The sequence below is a fragment of the Haliotis cracherodii genome, unplaced genomic scaffold, assembly GCF_022045235.1.
Source record: "Haliotis cracherodii isolate W230 unplaced genomic scaffold, xgHalCrac1.p SCAF_12, whole genome shotgun sequence".
NCBI lineage: Eukaryota > Metazoa > Mollusca > Gastropoda > Lepetellida > Haliotidae > Haliotis > Haliotis cracherodii.
This window is the reverse complement of record NW_027266267.1, coordinates 17,819,593-17,838,408: the sequence shown is the minus strand read 5'-3', so window position 1 is coordinate 17,838,408 and position 18,816 is coordinate 17,819,593. Positions and strand designations below refer to the sequence as shown.

At 39.8% G+C, this 18,816-nt stretch overlaps 2 protein-coding genes across 2 annotated transcripts; both read right to left on the bottom strand.

Annotated features, from left to right (window-relative positions):
• Nucleotides 1-5,125: 5,125 nt before the first annotated feature.
• Nucleotides 5,126-9,574, bottom strand: LOC139458213 (sialic acid-binding Ig-like lectin 8). Its single transcript, XM_071239559.1, has 9 exons — nucleotides 9,507-9,574; nucleotides 8,019-8,309; nucleotides 7,203-7,487; nucleotides 6,484-6,639; nucleotides 6,059-6,077; nucleotides 5,854-5,906; nucleotides 5,653-5,748; nucleotides 5,385-5,495; nucleotides 5,126-5,177 (listed from the first exon to the last, which is right to left on the bottom strand). Exons 2-9 carry the CDS (start codon nucleotides 8,281-8,283, stop codon nucleotides 5,155-5,157), a joined length of 1,008 nt encoding a protein of 335 aa, XP_071095660.1. The 5' UTR covers nucleotides 8,284-8,309; nucleotides 9,507-9,574; the 3' UTR covers nucleotides 5,126-5,154.
• Nucleotides 9,499-16,919, bottom strand: LOC139458212 (transcription initiation factor TFIID subunit 12-like). The gene is made up of 5 exons (XM_071239558.1): nucleotides 16,847-16,919; nucleotides 15,201-15,509; nucleotides 14,336-14,478; nucleotides 10,999-11,209; nucleotides 9,499-9,824 (listed from the first exon to the last, which is right to left on the bottom strand). The coding sequence occupies exons 1-5, from the start codon at nucleotides 16,917-16,919 to the stop codon at nucleotides 9,499-9,501; spliced, it is 1,062 nt and encodes a 353-aa protein (XP_071095659.1).
• Between the last annotated feature and the right edge of the window lie 1,897 nt (nucleotides 16,920-18,816).

Here is an 18,816-nt window from a genome sequence, read left to right as displayed (position 1 = left end):
AGATCCATTTTCTCCAGTTGTACAAGACACAGATGCTTGTAGAGATACTACATCGTTTTCTTCTAGATAGCCAAATACATACATACCGTCTACAAAAGTTGGCAGCCCCTCCAAAGGTTCTAGATGTGTTCTGCCTAGATTTCCTTCCAAATAGTCTACCTTGGAAATATCTGGTAGCAATGTGCTTTGGGCACATCCTATTGCTCTAGTGGAAAAAAAATATTGTAGGGGGGTGCCGAAATCGCGGGTGCCAAAGAAGAAAAATGCGCTCTCTTGAATACCAGTGATGACGATCGTTGAATTACATCATGATGTTTCCATAAAAAGTTCCCTCTGTAGTAGCTGTATAGGTGTATAAATCTGGCTCCAGTGGAAGTGGTCCAGAACTGTCATTGTCTATACTTCTAGACGCATGGTATCAAACTCGGTTATGTGTATGTAAGGAGAGCCCGAGACACGATCGACGCATCAGTCAATCACGTTTGTCGTGATGTCCATGCGATTGTACACAGTCAGCAGATAGTTTATAAGTTATGAGGTGAGGTGAAATGTGGTTTGACGTCTTGTCCTGGACTACTGCACTCATAGAACGAAGTGCAGGCACGTGTGTTTGTGTGTGTGGCTGATTGTACTTGTCCGGACAAATGCCAAATGTTTAGTTCCAGCTCCCTGAGAGACAGCAGTTTAACATAAATACTCTACTCAGACCCGGCATACTGACCCTTAGCTGACCAGTCCTTGTTTAAACCCTTTATGCGGAGCGCCAGGCAGGGTAACAACACGTACTATATTTTAATGTATTCTTGCTTGACGCGGCCGGGAATCGAAGGCACGGTCTTCCGATCTCCGGCAGACATTCTGTCCAGTGGACCACAGAAGCGATCTTATAAATAAAGAAATTGATTGTAGTGAGTGTTTGGCATCACCAATAACGGTGCACTAAAGACAGGGGATTGCATCAGTTGACATTTTTAGCTGTCCATTTTGTCCACAGGGGCTACTATTTACGAAATGAAGTTCAAGGTTGTAAGTGACTGTTGTGATGATGGTTCGACATGACGTTTTTCTTATGGCGATTCTCTGAAGTGTTATGCTGCCAAATACTTGTAATACTGCAATAAAACGTGTCCGTGCACCCCTCCATTGCAAGCATATTTGTTCACAAGTCCTGCAACAGCAAAACCCCACAAACAAATTCAAATATATATGTCAATAATACAACGAATTTTGAGATGAATACATTGTATGCCTTGTTTCGTGAATGTTAATAGTTTATGTCTGGAGGAGGATATCGTCTGATAGCAGAGTAAACATTGTGTACAGTTGCAATGTGCTACGGACGCCTCCAATCGAACGATCAGCTGATGACACACATTGTCCGGACATGGTGTTACTACACTATGTGCTATACAGCTATTTCTTTATAAAAACTGTGATATCTCCAAAGGGAAAATAATAATTTAAATCACTAAAATTTTAAAAAAAATGCTTTCATGAACATCTTCATAATAGCCTAACCTAAGGTTCAACGCATCAGGGGAAATATCCTTGTTGTGAATGTGAGGGGAGCCAAAGAGACTCTTCGAGTCATGTCTTGTTGGCTATAAGATTTCATAAAAGTGAGTCTGTATACTCTCTCGATGTAAATATAATATTTATTCATACATTTATTTATTTGGGAGCCATTCGCTATAAACAAAGCCAGTGAAATAACTCATCACATTCAATAAGTTATTTCAACAATTCATCGAGTTTTGAGAAGAAAGTGTTTATATATATATATATATATATATATATATATATATATATATATATATATATATGTGTGTGTGTGTGTGTGTGTGTGTGTGTGTGTGTATGTGTGTGTGTGTGTGTGTGTCTAAAGCATATATATATATATATATATATAGCTTGGTTTGATGGGTGAATGCTTAAGTGTGGTTTGTGCCATTTTAGCACCATTCCACTAATAACACGAAGATGTTAACAGGATGGGTTTATCTTATTTTACCCACTTCTAGAATCGAACTGGAGTTTTCCATGTCACGATGCATATTGTTCTTTTGCCATGGTATTAACACCAGCTTTAGGGTGTATAATCCACAGGCCCTAGAACCAGGACAGTAATATTACTTAAACACTGGACCCTTATATATAAATAGACAAGGTACGTCACTCGCCATTTTGGCCAAAGTTGAAATCGGCTGTAAATGGAAATATATGCATGCCATGTTCACAATACGTCAAAATGGCCGACACGATAAACGTGTCGGGGAAGATTTCTGAAGTTGTTAATGAACCTGTGATGTGTTAGTCATCATTGATCCACTGGCCGATCATTTAAAGCTGAATAAGAATGCGTCAAACAGACACTAAAGTAAATTCATAGATTGCTGGAGTTGTTCATACACTTATCAACGTCAATTTCGCGGTCACGTGACCGACCTCTCGTCCAATGGAAAAGCCGTATATCATGTAAACTTCAAATTGAAAAATTATACCAGATTAACTTTTATACAGTTTTACTACATCAAGTTCATGTTGTCAATTATTTGCGTTGTGACGCCTTGTGATGAGTTGTTGTGTCATCCCAGAATGGTGTCCTCCGATTCACCACGGCAGTCAGGGGTCAAGTCAAGTCAATCAGCCTCTGCAGTTCCGTATTAGAGATGGCAATAATCAGCCACCAAACTTCGCAAAAAAGTAGGCTGCCCAACGAATACTATTGAAACCATCATTTCACTACCTTGTTTGTTATCAGATCGTACAGCAGTTACCATGCGTCAGCTGCTGAACTGAATATTCTCCACATTGCCTTTCCTTCGATACACCAATGCCCGAGCAAAACGTCATTAATGTGGTTCCGTGTTACCGACCTTGGCTTATAATGTACACATACAGCTGACTCGCTGGTGTTCATAACAAGGTTTAAATGGCGTCAGAAGGTCCACTAGAACTGCCGACGTGATATTCAATGACTGAATAGATAAGGGGCCCATTCTGACACCTACATAGTGAAAACTATTCAAAACACGTTTACATTAGCCGATGGCTTGAACATATTTCACTATCACTATGGTAATATAGCATTGTGTAAATGAGAATGATGCTTTGTACAGGTGGATGAGTGGCCTCGAAGTTCGCCCACCATGGTCCGTGCAGCAATTTCCAGTAAATTCGATTTTGTTTCTGATATGTTAGTTATAATGTTGTTAAATTGCCAAACATTTTACACGCATGTTAAAATATTTCAGGATGTAAAATATTATTCATCATATTTTACGGGAAAATGTTAACATAGCAGTACTTTCCCATTTTGGCTCTATGAGTTTGAATTTGGCGTTGAAGTTGATGGTGCAGTCAATATAAGAGTAAGCCATGCATTTCAATTACACAGTAAATTATCAATATTATTATTATCATATTTTAGAAAACGTTGGATAGTCTGTGTACCGACCAGCTAACGTCTTTAGGTGAAGTTGGTGATACCATTGCAGTGTATTGAATGTGGATTATTCTAATTTTACAAACATTTTTAAACCTGGGTCTGTGCGGCATAAACAATAAACAGTAAATTAGTTTTTTTTCTTAAACATTCTACACAAGGGTTGACATATTTCACAATGTAAAATGTTATTCATCATATTTTATGCCAATACATAAAAACATAACAAGTATGTTCCCATTATGGCTCCATACGTGTAGATTTAGATATGTAGTTAATATACGTTTCTGGTGCAATCAATGTCAGAATAACCCATTTATTTCGATTAGACAGTAAATGATCAATATTACATGTTTTAGATAGTTTGATAGTCTGAAAACGGACCAGCGAACGTCTTTAAGTAAAGCTGGTAATGCCATCGTAGTGTATTAAATATGGAATATTTGACAGAGATGAACTAAACACATGTTTTTAGTGTGAATCAGGGTTTATTGTTCATGTGAATCATTTCCCTAGCAAGGGAAATAAGATGCAAACACACAATGAACATGTCTCCTTATAACCTATAGTAAGTAAAATTTGCAAAATATGGATACGCAGGTAAATGTGATTTCTTATGGCTGAGCTTGCATGTTAACTTCAAAAGAGGTCACAAAGTTGAATGTTCAAATGTAAAAATATATAGGGTATTAAACGAACTGACCATATCATATCCCATTTATCTCCCAAGTGGAATGTTTCACCTGTCCCGATCCTAAGAAAGATTCTTTATCAGGGACATAGACTTGAATTGGGCACGAGTTGTGTAGCCTATTTATTACAAAGGATAATTATCTGCAGCATTAATCCATGTATATGTGTCCTTACAATGAAAGCAAAGTGCGTATGGATTCAACATGCACAAAATATAAACATAGAGCCGCATCACTTCCAGCATGAACACAAGAAATCCCTGTGAGTTAAATACAGACCACTGACTTTTTTGGGAATCAAAGCTAATTGGAAACATTTGTCAATGTCATCATTTTTGTGGTGTATAGATATCTTAACTCGATTAAACAACACCATGTATGCTGAAATGACTTAACGCATTTAGTTTGCAGTTGACGCTACACAACCTGGCTACAACTGTCGTTCTGATGAGTCAGGCTCATGTCAGGATTGTGTGTTTATAGAGCGCGCTAGTTTGAGAAAAAAAATAACAAGGGCTTACAGGCATATTCGTACAATTAGGAAATTGAAGAGATAGTCTTGACATGTTGAGTTGGGTAGGCTACCAGCCAACCTATCTGACAGGATTTCATACATGATAGACCATTTATAATTTAGTTGATATTACAACCTCATCAGAATTGGTAAGTTAGCTGAAGTTTGCTTACTTTTATAAATATTTTTTAATCGTACAAAGGAACGCTATATAGAGTCAATATTTATTTTTCTGTTTGAGATCATTCATAGTTACATCTCATCGCATGTGATCATCTATACCAAAACCACACAAAATGATTAACACTATCAAAACTTGGATAAAAATTAGTATCAGAATGTTCGTATATAGTCCATGCAAGTGTTAGTATATGCACCGCAGATAATATATTAAATAACAAAGGATATTGAAATGAAAATGATACTATGTGAATGGTAAACACAATTTTCAGTTCACGCGCCGTGCAATACTGTCCAGTGATGTCATCACATCTAGTGCGCGTTTACTTGTTCCCATAGTCAGGATCTGAAATTGCATCCGAAAAATGGAATATAATTTCATTGTGTCACATTATTGAGTACAGATTATGCCAAAAGTCAAAATATCAGAACAGAACAGAACAGGGGAGGAAACAAAGGTATTTGTTTGAAACTGTAGATCGCTTCTTGTATACACTTTATTATTCGAGCTTACATTCATCTGAGCCGTATAGATATTACAAGCTGTGGATACCTGAAGGTTGGGCACCACTGTTCTGGTAAGGAGATGCGCTGATGGACTCGTAAGATGCAGGAGGCGCTTCAGTCATGTCTTCGTAGGTACTTGTCTCTGCTTTGGGCTCGACTGAAAATATGATTCGTAACACATTTCAGAAGGGGAAATTCAAACGTTGAACACTCGTCTGAACGTAAAACAACGTTTAATAGCATGCCGATAATCTGGCAGAACTGAGCTTACGACTGCCAACTGCAATGTATAAAATGTCAAATTATCAATCTACCGTTTGTATTCTCATAAATCTTCAACTGTGTGTAATGTTGTTTTTCCGACACCTCTTTATCCATGCTTGAGCAGTGAGCTGGACTGTTGACTTGATCTGTAACAAATCAGTACGAACATATAATAACGGTATCAGCGCGGAGTAGGCTCGGGCGTATTCATTACCAAAACAATCTGACCGGCAGTGCTCACTTCAACCTACCCAAAGATGAATATCCTATGTTTTCCATTTCTTCAGCTTCAGTATTTCTGGTGCTACAACAGTAAGTAAGATCGGTTTATGACAATTAATAATGGAAAGGGTTACTTTCATATCATATTTTATTACTTTTTTTATTTTAAAGGACATTTACCTTATATGGAAAGAATTTTTTTTTTAAAACGTTTTAGTCATACATCAAGTCTACCTTTTTTGTGAAGTAGTTCCTGAAAAATAGAGACTTCACATATAGTACACTGTAATACACACATCACAAATCAGAATGTGAAAAGTGAATGACTTTATCAAACAAACATGTTTTTCCATGTACATTACTTAATATTTCTTAATATGACTTAATAAAACAACACACTTCATAGAAGCAGTTACTGGTCCACAACGGTATATCTTGTTATAAATTCTATATTCATTCCCGAACTGGATGTGCTCATTCTGTCACTCAGCTAGTAGTGATTTAGATTCGTTACTTACTTTACGCTTTTACACATGTCATTCATGTTTAGTGATTGACGTCATATTGAAAGGAAATATCCCGTCTGTAAATATCCCCACACCACTTCTGATTCTATCTGTAATACTGTTAAACGATAAAAATGAGATTTGACAATATACCTGTCAAGACGTTTCCAAACCTGAACCCCTTCCTATAGAAGACCGTCAGAACTAGCCCTCCGATCAGCAGGGTGAGAAGGAGGGTTCCTATTGTGGTTCCTGCTATTACACCTGCCATGTTATATTCGGCATTGAGTGGTTGTGGGTTTGTTGGACCTGCAATATATAATAAGTATCACATGAAATATGTATTGATTTCATATTTACTGAAGACAGAGTGCTTGATATAGGTATCATACATTATACATCGATTCTAAAATGCCATCGATTCCAAAGACAACATAAGTTATTTCAATTTTCATGCCCACATAAAATAACAGTAATGCATCTCTGCAGAGGTCTATCGTTATAAACAGTAACATTTAGCTATTGTACAACACTGAGACAGGATAGGTTCCGGTAAAAGAGCCTGTAAATATTTTTACTCTATCCTCAACAAGCAATCGGAGATCGCACACCTGAAGATTTAAAGCCACCAATCTACCGTCACTTATTGGTGGTTGATTCTTGTTACATCATTTTTACAAATTGTTGGCCAAATAAGTGATATAACAGGTGTGATGAACATTTTTTTTTTGTTATTCTTGGCAATGCTGTAAATTCGTGGCATGTCCTGGGATCCCTGACTTCAGACATGCTACATATTCCATACATATGTTAATGAGGGGAATTAACCTTTGTACCTATAGCACCCTCAAGAAACTTTAAAAGATACTCACAGCTGACATTGAAGGTCCTGACATCAGAGAGGTTATATGCTCCATATTGCCACGCACCCAGACACTGACACTCCTGACTGTTCTGACTCCTGCTGACAGTGAAGGAGAGAGTAGATGTTCTGGTCTGACCACTGTCACTGACCGATGCTGATCCAGTGCCCGGACAGGACCACTTGATCGTAGCTGGAGGATTTCCTCTTGTTACCGAGCAGCTGACTGTCTCCGGGTCTCCTTCAAACATTACAGTCTCAAACTTTGTGATGGAAGGAGGGTCAGATGGGGGATCTGAAACGGGAACAACCAAGACGGTTACTGTAAGTGAGTGAGTTGGGTTTGACGCCGCATTTAACAGTAGTCCAGTCATATCGCGGCGTGTCAGCTTAATGTTGGAGGGAAGCCCGAATTGATGCAGGTCTCAAACGTTTACCACTTCACTGAAACCCATGAGCACGGGTATATTGCTGACAAACCTAGAAACATAATCAGGGTGAACCGGGATTAGAACCAACAACCATAGGTTTCTGGCGTACCCAAGGGATGCAACTCTGCACAGCGAATCGGGACGCCTTAGACGACTGGTCCCCCCCGTGCCCTGGTTACTATGACAATGCATGAAGTAAGAGATGAAGAAGTGAAGACAGAACGTATCACAGTTAACCTTCCTCGTTTGTCATCATATAGTGAACAGTCACAATATGATGTCCAGCCGTTGCAGGGGGGAAGAGTTGTGCATAAAGGTTCTGTTTTGTAACTTATAAAGGAACTGATAATGTCCTGAATGCTTTGAATAAAAGGGAAACATCTTTGAACACTCACACTTGACATCCAGTGACACAGAACCAGTCTGTGTTGCCGATGTTCTGGTGTTCCTGACCTGACATCTCACAGCTGTCTTGTCTTTATAAGGCTTGAAGGTGAGGGTTTGGGACCACCATGTAGAAGACCTTGACACAGACCCTGCGTTGCCACCTACAGGTGTTCCATCACTGTAGTCCCAGATGAAGGTCAGGTTGGGATAGGCGGTGGTAGTACAGGTTAAGGTCAGGTTTCTGTTCTCGAAAACTACACTATTGTTTGGCATTGTGACGTCAACCTGTTCTGGTCCGACTGGAAAACGGAATAATGATATATAACTACTGTGTTGCCTGCCTGAATACAGCGTTGTTCTGATAGACATATTCCAGCTCTCACGAAAGCTATAGCATTGCTATATCAGACCTTATTATGCCTCAAAGTGAGATTGACCCAATCAGAGAGTAGAACTACTGAACCCACATGAGCCCATATACCGTCAGTAAAAATCCAAGATGGTTGTTACTGACCTAATATGAGACGATATGCCGTCAGTAACAGCCATTTTGAATTTTCCAACACCCACCTCACATATTTCACATGGATATTCTGGTGCAGAAATTCGTTATTCGACACCATTTTGTTTTTTAATATCATTAATTGTGATGAGCAAAGACATTATTTATGAAAGAATGCACGTTCGTGGGTTTATTTATAAAAAAAGAGAAAAAAAGCTTGCAACGGAGGTCACTGAGTTACAAATAGCAACGTCATAGAACATACTATATGATGACGTCACAAACAAGAAACGTGACGCCAATGACGTCACATAGCAATAGAATAGATAGCAACCCGTCGTTACGGAAAGTGGACTGCTATCAAGTTACAGTGGCCCGCAGATTTATGTTAACATGCGGGCATTTTTAGGACAATTCTATCTATTTTAGCTATCGTACTTAAAACATTTACATTTAGTGCATTATATATTCCATTGTTAACGTTTATCTTTACATTAGAGCGTTGTATCGGAAACATATGTACTGGTCCTGTCGGTTATACCGGTTGTAAGTGTCAAGTTTTCATTTTGACATGATATGTGCGACAAAGACACCAAATAGTGTAAACTTTTCGGTATTATAAATTCGTTATGGTGTCTTTAGTTGCCGTATACCGTGTCATATTAGGCAACTAAAGACACCATAACGAATAGTATCTGACCACTAATACAAACATATCTACGACATTAAACATCCAGTGTGGTTGCGACACCAGTCTCAGTATGGCTCTGTAAGACTATATCTACTTACACAAAGCCTCTCGCGTAGTTCTACTCCAACAAAGGCTCTACAATTGCTCTGATAGACCGCGTCTGATTTCCTGATAGATAATTATATCTGCTTACACTTTTAGTGTAGCTCCGTTAGACTGGGAATTACTTACAACAAACCTAATAGACATATGTCTACCTACACCAAACCTCAAGTGTGGCTATGTTGGACTATGTCTACTTACACCAACCCTCCAGTGTTGCTCTGTTAGACTGTGGGGATGTCAGACCGTTGATGTTTTCAGCCTGACAGTGAATGCTCCTCACCTGGTCAGTCTTACTGACCGTGACTGTGACGGAGCTTGTTGTCTTCACCAGGACACCAGATGTCGTCTCTGTGCTGACTGTAGGAGTGGTTCCTAGTGGCAAGGTCACCCATGTCACAGAAGAAGTCGGGAAGCTGGCTGAAGTCACACAGGTCAAGGTCAGCGGTTGACCCACTGCTTGTCCTATCGTCTCATTATCAGAGTTGATGTTCTTCAGTGTCACAGCGTTTACTGGGACTGTAAGACGTGACAGCATTAGCACTTAATATGAAATAGCAGTCTTTCTCATATGTAAACATTTACTTTTTCAAGGCCATATTATTACATCAATATTACACGTAATAATGTCGTCATGCTTGTATAAAACATACAGTAAATATCACCTCATGTGCGGGTAACAAATCGACACGTTTCCGTCATAGCAGATAGTAACAGCATTGCATTAGTTGAAAGATGGAATTGAACGAATGTGAAACTTCAACCTGTTTTTGTTGTTTTTAAGAATATCTGCTAATGATAAGACATACTTCTTCATGAATATATTGTTGACAAACAGTGACAGCAACTAGGCTATAAACACATTTATTCGGCATGCGTACGATGGTTTTTTTTCTACCATGACATTTTGGAATATTGCATTTTGATTGGTCCGCCAGGTGTGTGGAATCTACATGCTTTTGCTGATGAGTGAATTGACGCGAAAGAAAATAATTTTCAGGAAGCACTTCTTTCACAAAACCGACGAGTAGGAAATGTATATTTAGCACTAGTAGATTACAGACTGTGAGGTCGTGTTTGCCGGTTCACAATGTTTTGGCACACGTGTCAGTAGCACAATATAAACTCATAAAAGTGGTGTATGTTTTAGAACTAATTGCTACAAGGGTTGCCTCCCTCAGTTTCCTCAAATGAAACTGTATGGATAATGAATACAGGATATCTGCTAGAGGGTTGCGCTTTCCAATTTTGGAGAGAGTTATATAAAGGAAGGTATGATTTGAATTACGAAAGCAGGAATATCCACAACTAAAACATTATACTTGACCAATGCCACGTCATTCACCATGTTACCTTTACATATTTATTACGAAAAAAATAACTATCCTAATAGGTAGAATATCCCAATTATTATCCATTGACATGGTCAACGTTTCCCTTGTTCAGGCATAAAAGTAAAATAGATCCCGCTTTGTAACTTCTTATTACTGGCATCTATGTTATATTTTAAACACACTGGATGAGATAGATTCAGTGTGACATACACAGATAATCATTTTGAATAGTATTGTGAACTTCCAAGAATTTTCCAAGAACTCTTTTTGCTTTCGACAACGTGAAACTTCTTTTTCTTGCTGCTACAATACAGGCCATGAGTCAACATCAGGGACACTTGGTGTTGCTGTGTACTCACCAGGGAACTGTATTGTATTTGAAGTGACAGACTTTGTGTACGTGGGCGGGTCAAAGGAGTCATGTTCCACACTGACAGTGAGAGACACCTGTCTGTTGTAGAGACTGGCTGTGTTTCCTGGTAGAGACAGAGTGTTGGTTGTCAGGACCTCGCCTGATGGACATGATCCCTGGGAGGAAGATGTACTGCTGGGAGGGACGCCACTCACACCCTGTAAACACAAAACTGTAGTTAGATAGACTATCTGTGTTTCCTGGCAGAGACAGAGTGATGGTTGTCTGGACCTGGCCTGATGGACATGATCCCTGGGAGGAAGATGTACTGCTGGGAGGGACGCCACTCACACGCTGTAAACACAAAACAGTAGTTAGACAGACTGGCTGTGTTTCCTGGTAGAGACAGAGTGATGGTTGTCTGGACCTCGCCGGATGGACATGACCCCTTTGGAGGAAGACGTAATAACGCCACATGTACACTCAACCTACAAACACAAAAACAGTAGTTAGAGAGATCCTGTCTGATGTTTCTGGCAGTGAATAAATGAGCAATACTTATCATGAATACTGAGAAGCTCGTCTTTATTCAGTGATAAGACATGATATCAAATAATTGGATAGAATCGGTTTGTTATTAAAAAAACATTTCCTCAGAACATGCTTTGAATAGTCAATACTTTTTTCGATTTCGGTCAAATTCCAGAACTAGTTCTTTTCTTACGACATAATGATAGTGGATAGAGAGTGTCACATAATCGTATTCGCCTGATGTTGTGATCTGACTGTGGGAATAATGGTAAAAATATTATAAAACAGTAAACGAAGTCATCTCTGATTGAGAGATCATAAATAAATTAAGAGTACTGTTTTTTTCTCTTGCAGAAATAGGCTTGAGCGTAGTGTCCAGTATTTACATTTTACACACTAAAATGGACCTTGGGCTTGTTGTATGATTAACAGTTCATGGTTTACATAACTGATAGTGTAGTATTAATATTAATATAATATATATATTGTAATGTCCATATTAATATTTAGTTGTAACATTTCTTTTTAAGATAATAGTTCAAACATCATTGTTATTTTCAAGAGGGTTGTGTATGAAGAGTCTGATCATTTCATATAATCACAACATGAAACATTAACTCTTTCTGGTGATACGTTTATGTATACCAAGGATGTGTGTGTGTGTGTGTGTGTGTGTGTGTGTGTGTGTGTGTGTGTGTGTGTGTGTGTGTGTGTGTGTGTGTGTGTGTGTGTGTGTGTGTGTGTGTATGTGTGGTACACGTATCTATTGTGAGCTTTAGTATCGATAAAAAAACATTGTTTTGGTATTGATATGATTTCAATGTTGATTTTTAGAAATTGATAAAATATCTTTGACTACGTTCGTGAAGCTGCCCATCTCTCAGAAATTGATCTACTTTGGCTTTCGGTATTGTATATCTTGGCTTCAGGAGATCGAGGACAAGTTGAAAATGCAACTGATCTAACTGCAATTCTTCTTGCTTCTTGTTTTAACAAAGCCCGGGTTTGGGCATGGTCTTGACATTTCAGTCGCAAGTGAGCAATAGATTCAGGCTTGTTGCAAGATGGGCAGACCTTGTCATAGTGCATTGTCTAGAGCTTGCTTCGCCAGTGTGTATGCTTTTTCATTTCCATGAATATCAATGCGAGACGGGATCAAACACATTTTCGCCTGTTTTCCTCGGTCCGGTGATTTTGTATATTCGTATATATATAATATTATTGACTGTATTTGGTCTCGAGTTTGAGTTTCTGCTGCTAGTCGTACACTTAGGAAGTCTTCCAGCAGTTCTGATTCCAGTTTGAATGTGTAATGACTTTCCTCCAATTAAGCATTAACTAGTGACTGACCGTTAGGCAGGCGGACTGAATGTACTTGGGTTTTGGTTATGAATATGTCTCCCGTAAACAGCAGTGTTGTTGATTGGATTATTTGATCCATCAGTGTATATATGGGCCCAACTGTCTCAGGTATTTCGGATTTTAGTGACAGCTACTGATCGTAGTAGGGTTGGGTTTTCTTTTTCTGTGACTTCTGATGTTAAAGCAGTGTTAACTTTTGGCTCTTTTACAGTCCAGGGAGTGTGTAACCCTTTGTTATCACTTCCTGATGGCTGAATGTCAACCCAATTGTACCCCTGTACGCAGGCCAAGATGTGCTTTCCAGATGGCTTCAATGACGAATTTCCCATCTCTTGTGTTTTTGTCTCGCCATATTGTTTTGCAAGGAAGGTTACGGATATTAGTGATGGCTGCTGAACGTAGTAGGGTTGGGTTTCCTTTTCAGTGACTTTTGATATTTAAACAGGGGTTTGATGTTCATGTGAGGGCGGTCGGGTAGCCTAGTAGTTAAAGCGTTCGCTCGTCACGCCGAAGACCTGGGTTCGATTCCCGACATGGGTACAATATGTGAAGCCGTGATATTGCTGGAAAATTGCTAAAGCCGGCGTAAAACCATACTCAGTCAGTGATGTTCATGTGCTTCTAATCAAGTACCTGTTGGTGCACCTGTGGTTAGTATTAGGGGTTTGGATCTGATAAGTAATTTGGTGAGGCACAGCTGTGGATCCCTAGAGGTACCTCGGCCAAGATGTGCCTGAAGTTTCCCGTAAATATGTTCAGGTGAAAGTAGTCGCTGCAGGGGATTGATTACTGGAGAACATGTATCACAAGTGAAAAAAATGATGCCTTAATTTGAAAGAAACATATTCTATCACAGTTATTACATAGGCGAGGGGGAGGATGAGAGGCGAGGAGTAGTGTGATAGGTGAGAAGCGAGGAGTGGTGATAAGGGCGGGAGAGTTGACGAGGGGTGAGGAGTGACGAGAGGTGAGGATGGGTGAGGCGCGAGGAGGTGGTTGAGAAATGAGGAGTGAGTGATCGAGTATGGTTTTTCGCCGCTTTAAGCAATATTCCAGCTATATTATGGGCATTCATACATTGTACCCATTTCGGGATTCGAACCCGGCTCTTCGGCGTAACGAGCGAAAGCTTTAACCGACCCCGAGTGGTGAGGAGAGGTGGTGAGAGGTGAGGAGGAGGAGTACAAGGTCAAAGTGTAAGTTTTGACACAGGGGTCAATATACAGAGTTGAGAAAATGGAGGAGATTGGTTAAGTAGAGGAGGATGAGATATGTAAAACAAATTGTATTTACGTTATGTATATTAGGAGAAGAGCTTTTTAGTCAGTCATTAGGGACAGGTGGTGGGGCCCATGGGTGATGTCTAGGTGAGTTAAAATTAAACAATCATGTAAATGAAACCAAACACATAAGATGATCTAATACATCAAGATGAACATACAGTTCCCTACCTGTTGGTATCTCCATGTGATGACGGCGGCAGGGGCAGCACACGGGGTGGTCACTGTGACGGAGATAGTGTTTTGTGGGGTCACCGAGGACAGGAGAGAAGTCAGTTGTGGAGAGAATGTCACAGAGCTCCAGTCCAGGACAGCTGGGAAGAAGGAATGATACCATTAGGATTCTGATGGAGATCTTTGCATGTCTTGAAAGTTCACACAACACAGTCAATCAGGAATAGATATCAACACAGGACCGCACTGTATGATCGCTCTGAATACTTCACCATCTGACTAGAACTTTCAAACTGATATTATTTCTAAAACATTTATATATTTGTGAGATTGTGTACACTTGTTGTATTTCCCTAGATAAGTAGAACTGAACGTTGGAGTGAGTATATTTTGAGTCAACAGAACAGGCTGGCAGGACTTGCATGCTTCATAACAGCTGATGTGTGAAAACATTTGAACATATATTGTCTTCAACTGAATTAAATGAATTGACAGAGATTCATAAACACAAGCTTGCGATTGAGTTGAATTCATACAATGGACCCTTCTGTCAGCTGAGTTTTCTGATGAGTATAAAAGGGATTGTGTCGCTTTTATTAATATGCATTAACCAACTTTAGTGAGTGAGTTTGTTTTTACGCCACTTGTAGCAATATTCCGAATATCAAGGCGGGGGACAGAAGAAATGGGCTTCGCACACTGTACCCATGTCGGTAATCGAACCCGGGTCTTCGGCGTGACGAGCGAACGCTTTAACGACTGGGGTACCCGACCGCCCCTAACCAACTTAAGCTGTCCTTTAAGTTATGACGTGTTGTCTGCTCTCCAAGATTATTTCCTTTAATCAATACGTGATACGTACCTGCAAACTGTGACAATGTGATGTTATTTGACACTGTGACACCAGCAGTACATCTCCATGTCCCGCTGTCTCTGGTGGAATCTGGTGATGCGATGTCTAGAGTCAGGATCCTGGATGTACTGTCCAGACTCACGTTGTATCCTGAGACAGGAGAAGAACAGCTGCCTGATGAGAAGCAGCCGCCCTGGATAAAATTATCCTTATAGAACCGGACAGTTGAAGTGATAGCTGCATCTAGTGTACAGGTGATGCTAAAATTGACACCCTCCACAGGAACACGTCTGTTGGTGGCAAGAACTGCAGCAGAATCTGAAACGATATAACACACATGCAATGTATCTGCACTGGTTATGATTTCACATGCTTTCCCTCATACAATAATTTGTGAATCTTTACTCTCGTTAATTGTTTTTGAGATCATGTAATATAGATACTTATTCTGAAGGGTGACATACAGTGTATAGATGTGTAATAATATATTGGTTACTAAATAAATCCCTATTAGATGCTATATTTCATACAAGTAGTGTTTTCCAAAACGCATGTAACACACGACACTTTTTGAATACACCACTAGTAATAAAAACGGCATATTACGGGGACGAATGTAGAAATATATTTATTCAACAGTATCGCTATTCAACATTGAAAACATGAAATACATTGCTCGTATAAGGGCAATTTAGGGTACAATAAGAATTCAAAATGTGAACTAGATGATTCGACCATAGACTGTTCTCTCAAGGAGAAAACTACACTAAATTGCTCAGCATTCAGCGAAGCTCGCATCAATGAGAGAGCTAAATCTGCTTGCCAATTCGAAAGTGGGGCGTGTACAAACAATCGAAGGAACAGCCACTTAAATTTAATTTGTTTTAGAGGATATCTACTTCGTCTAAAATTAACTATAAACTATTGTGACAATTCAAAATTACGTTTCCAGACAGATGATTCATCAGTTATGAAATCCATTGTATTTGCCATGACACTACACCATCTAGTTATTTCATCTGTTAAAGTACGAAAGATTCACAACACACATGATATAATCGGCTGACACCAGAACGACATCTTGACTGTCCACTTGGTCCGACCAGGGCTATTATTATTTGCAACATGAGTGAGTGAGTGAGTGAGCTGAGTTTTACGCCACTTTTAACAGTATTCCAGTTATATCACGGCGTGTCAGCTTAATGTGGGAGGGAAGCCCGAAGTCATGCAGGTCTCAGACGTTTACTACTTCGGTGAAACCCAAGAGCACGGGTATGGTGCTGACAAACCTAGAGACATAATCGGGGCGAACCGGGATTCGAACCCACAATCATAGGCATAGAGTCGCGTCCCTTGGGCACGCCAGAAACCTATGATTGTGGGTTCGAATCCTGAGTCGCCCCGATTACATTTCTAGGTTTGTCAGCACCATACCCGTGCTCCTGGGTTTCACCGAAGTGGTAAACGTCTGAGAGCTGCATTACTTCGGGCTTTCCTCCCACATTAAGCTGACACGCCGTGATATAACTGGAATACTGTTAAAAGTAGCGTTAAACCCAACTCACTCACTCACTCACACATATACCATGACTATTACATACATACACGAGTTCAGGTGTTCCTGTAGGTCCGATCATAACTAGCAGTCCTCTTACCTGTACGAGGAATCTGTCCTACATCCACCAGAATCAGAAGCGAAATGTATTTGAGATATCCACAGGTAAACATTTTAGAGCTGGCGCTCACACATACACAGTGTTGTCGTCTCAAGTGTACGTATTGAAATGGTAGTGTACTTCCGGGTGGCGAGAGAACATGTAGGTCAGAACTACACCGAGATATAAATAGGTGAGCACGCTATACCCACAGATTATATGTATTCTACAGCTACACAGCACATAACAAATTGATCCGACCTATCTGACACATCGTTCTAAGTACTGCTTATATCCAATACGCCCTGCATGTATCACATACAACCTTCAATCAAAACAATGTGTGTTGTGTGAGGAATTAAAGGAAATTAACAAACCGTGGTTTGGTATTTGCAAAACGCGCAGGTCAGGACTCACGGAGGGTAGTTGGACCAGTGACAAGTAGGGAGCTTGACCCCTTAGAGTTTCTAGGGCTTCGGTCCTGCCCCACACTGAAGCACATGTGGCACATGTGGTGTCCCCTCAGTACAACATGAAATATTATGTTGTCACATCGCCTAATCCGGCACCTTGAAACAGATTCCACTGCTACAATCGATGTATAGCGGACTCTTTCCGTGAATTGGAGAATGTGTATAGTTGTGCAAAAACACACATTACATTATATTTTTGAAATTCGTATTTGACGCATCAGTGACAAAAATGATGTCCAATGCAAGTCGTTATTTTGACTTGTGAAGGTAAACAATTGACTCGGTTTTAAATGTGATTGTGATGGGGGCCACGGGTGGGCAGGATACGCTCTCCTGGTATCATCACTATGTGATGGTAATTCATGGACGCATGCTCATTGGGGCGGTCGGGTAGCCTAGTGGTTAAAGCGTTCCCTCGTCACGCCGAAGACCTGGGTTCGATTCCCGAAATGGGTACAATGTATCGAGCCAATTTCTGGTTTTCCTGCCGTGATGTTGCTGGAATATTGCTAAAAGTGGCGTAAAACCATACACACTCACTCACATGGTATGGCACAGATGCCTTATGAATACGGTGAGGTTTTTGTTGCTTTGATTTGATACCTCATCAAATTAAAAATAAATGAATTATCACTACATTCGATATTCTTTTACGCACCATGAAAGATAAGTTTAACATTGTTCATGTTTGAATAACACAGCTAGTCGTAGTTTGACCATAGTAGTACGATGTGGCATCAACACAGTAAGCAATAGTGAGCTGACTATGTTTTATTCAAATTAGAATAGGTTTCACTATCTTCTTGCTAGACTGTTTCCTCTGGTGTGTGGATCAGCAATCACACACTAAATGTAGTTAGCATTTCTATAGATTTAATGTTTATGTATGGTATTTTCACAATAGAATGCACACTGCCCACATCTCGTTGCCCGTTCAATACATACAAGGCTGCCAAAAGGTCACACAATTAGATCACAACAAAACACAACTTCTGCCTCAAATCAAGCCAACGAATAGTATTATTGTGCTGCTGTTTGTATCAAATTATTCGAAAATGCTCTCTCTACGAAGATTTCAAAAAGTTTGTTTGATCAGTGTAACAGCATTTCAGGTAGTTTGTTTGTATACATACGGAGGGCATCAATCACATAATGGATGTCCAGTGCACCTCCCTATTTGTATCATGTCTTGCCCCGGTATTTTCGGGGGAACAATGTACATGTCTGTGCTGTTTGAGACGGGTGCCACCGGTGAGACAGGATACGCTGGTCGTATCGTGAACACCTGGTAGCATAAGTGATTGATAGTGATTCATCATGCGTATGATATTGTCGAAATTGTACCATGGCCTCTTCTTTAAGCTGAAATGTCTTATGATTATGGAACTGTTTATTGTTGCTTTTATTTACAAGAACCACGTCGATTGTATGCTTTCGTTCCCAGACAATTTGGAATTTTCATATTTGCTGGTACTCCCAGCAAGCTTGTCATCACAT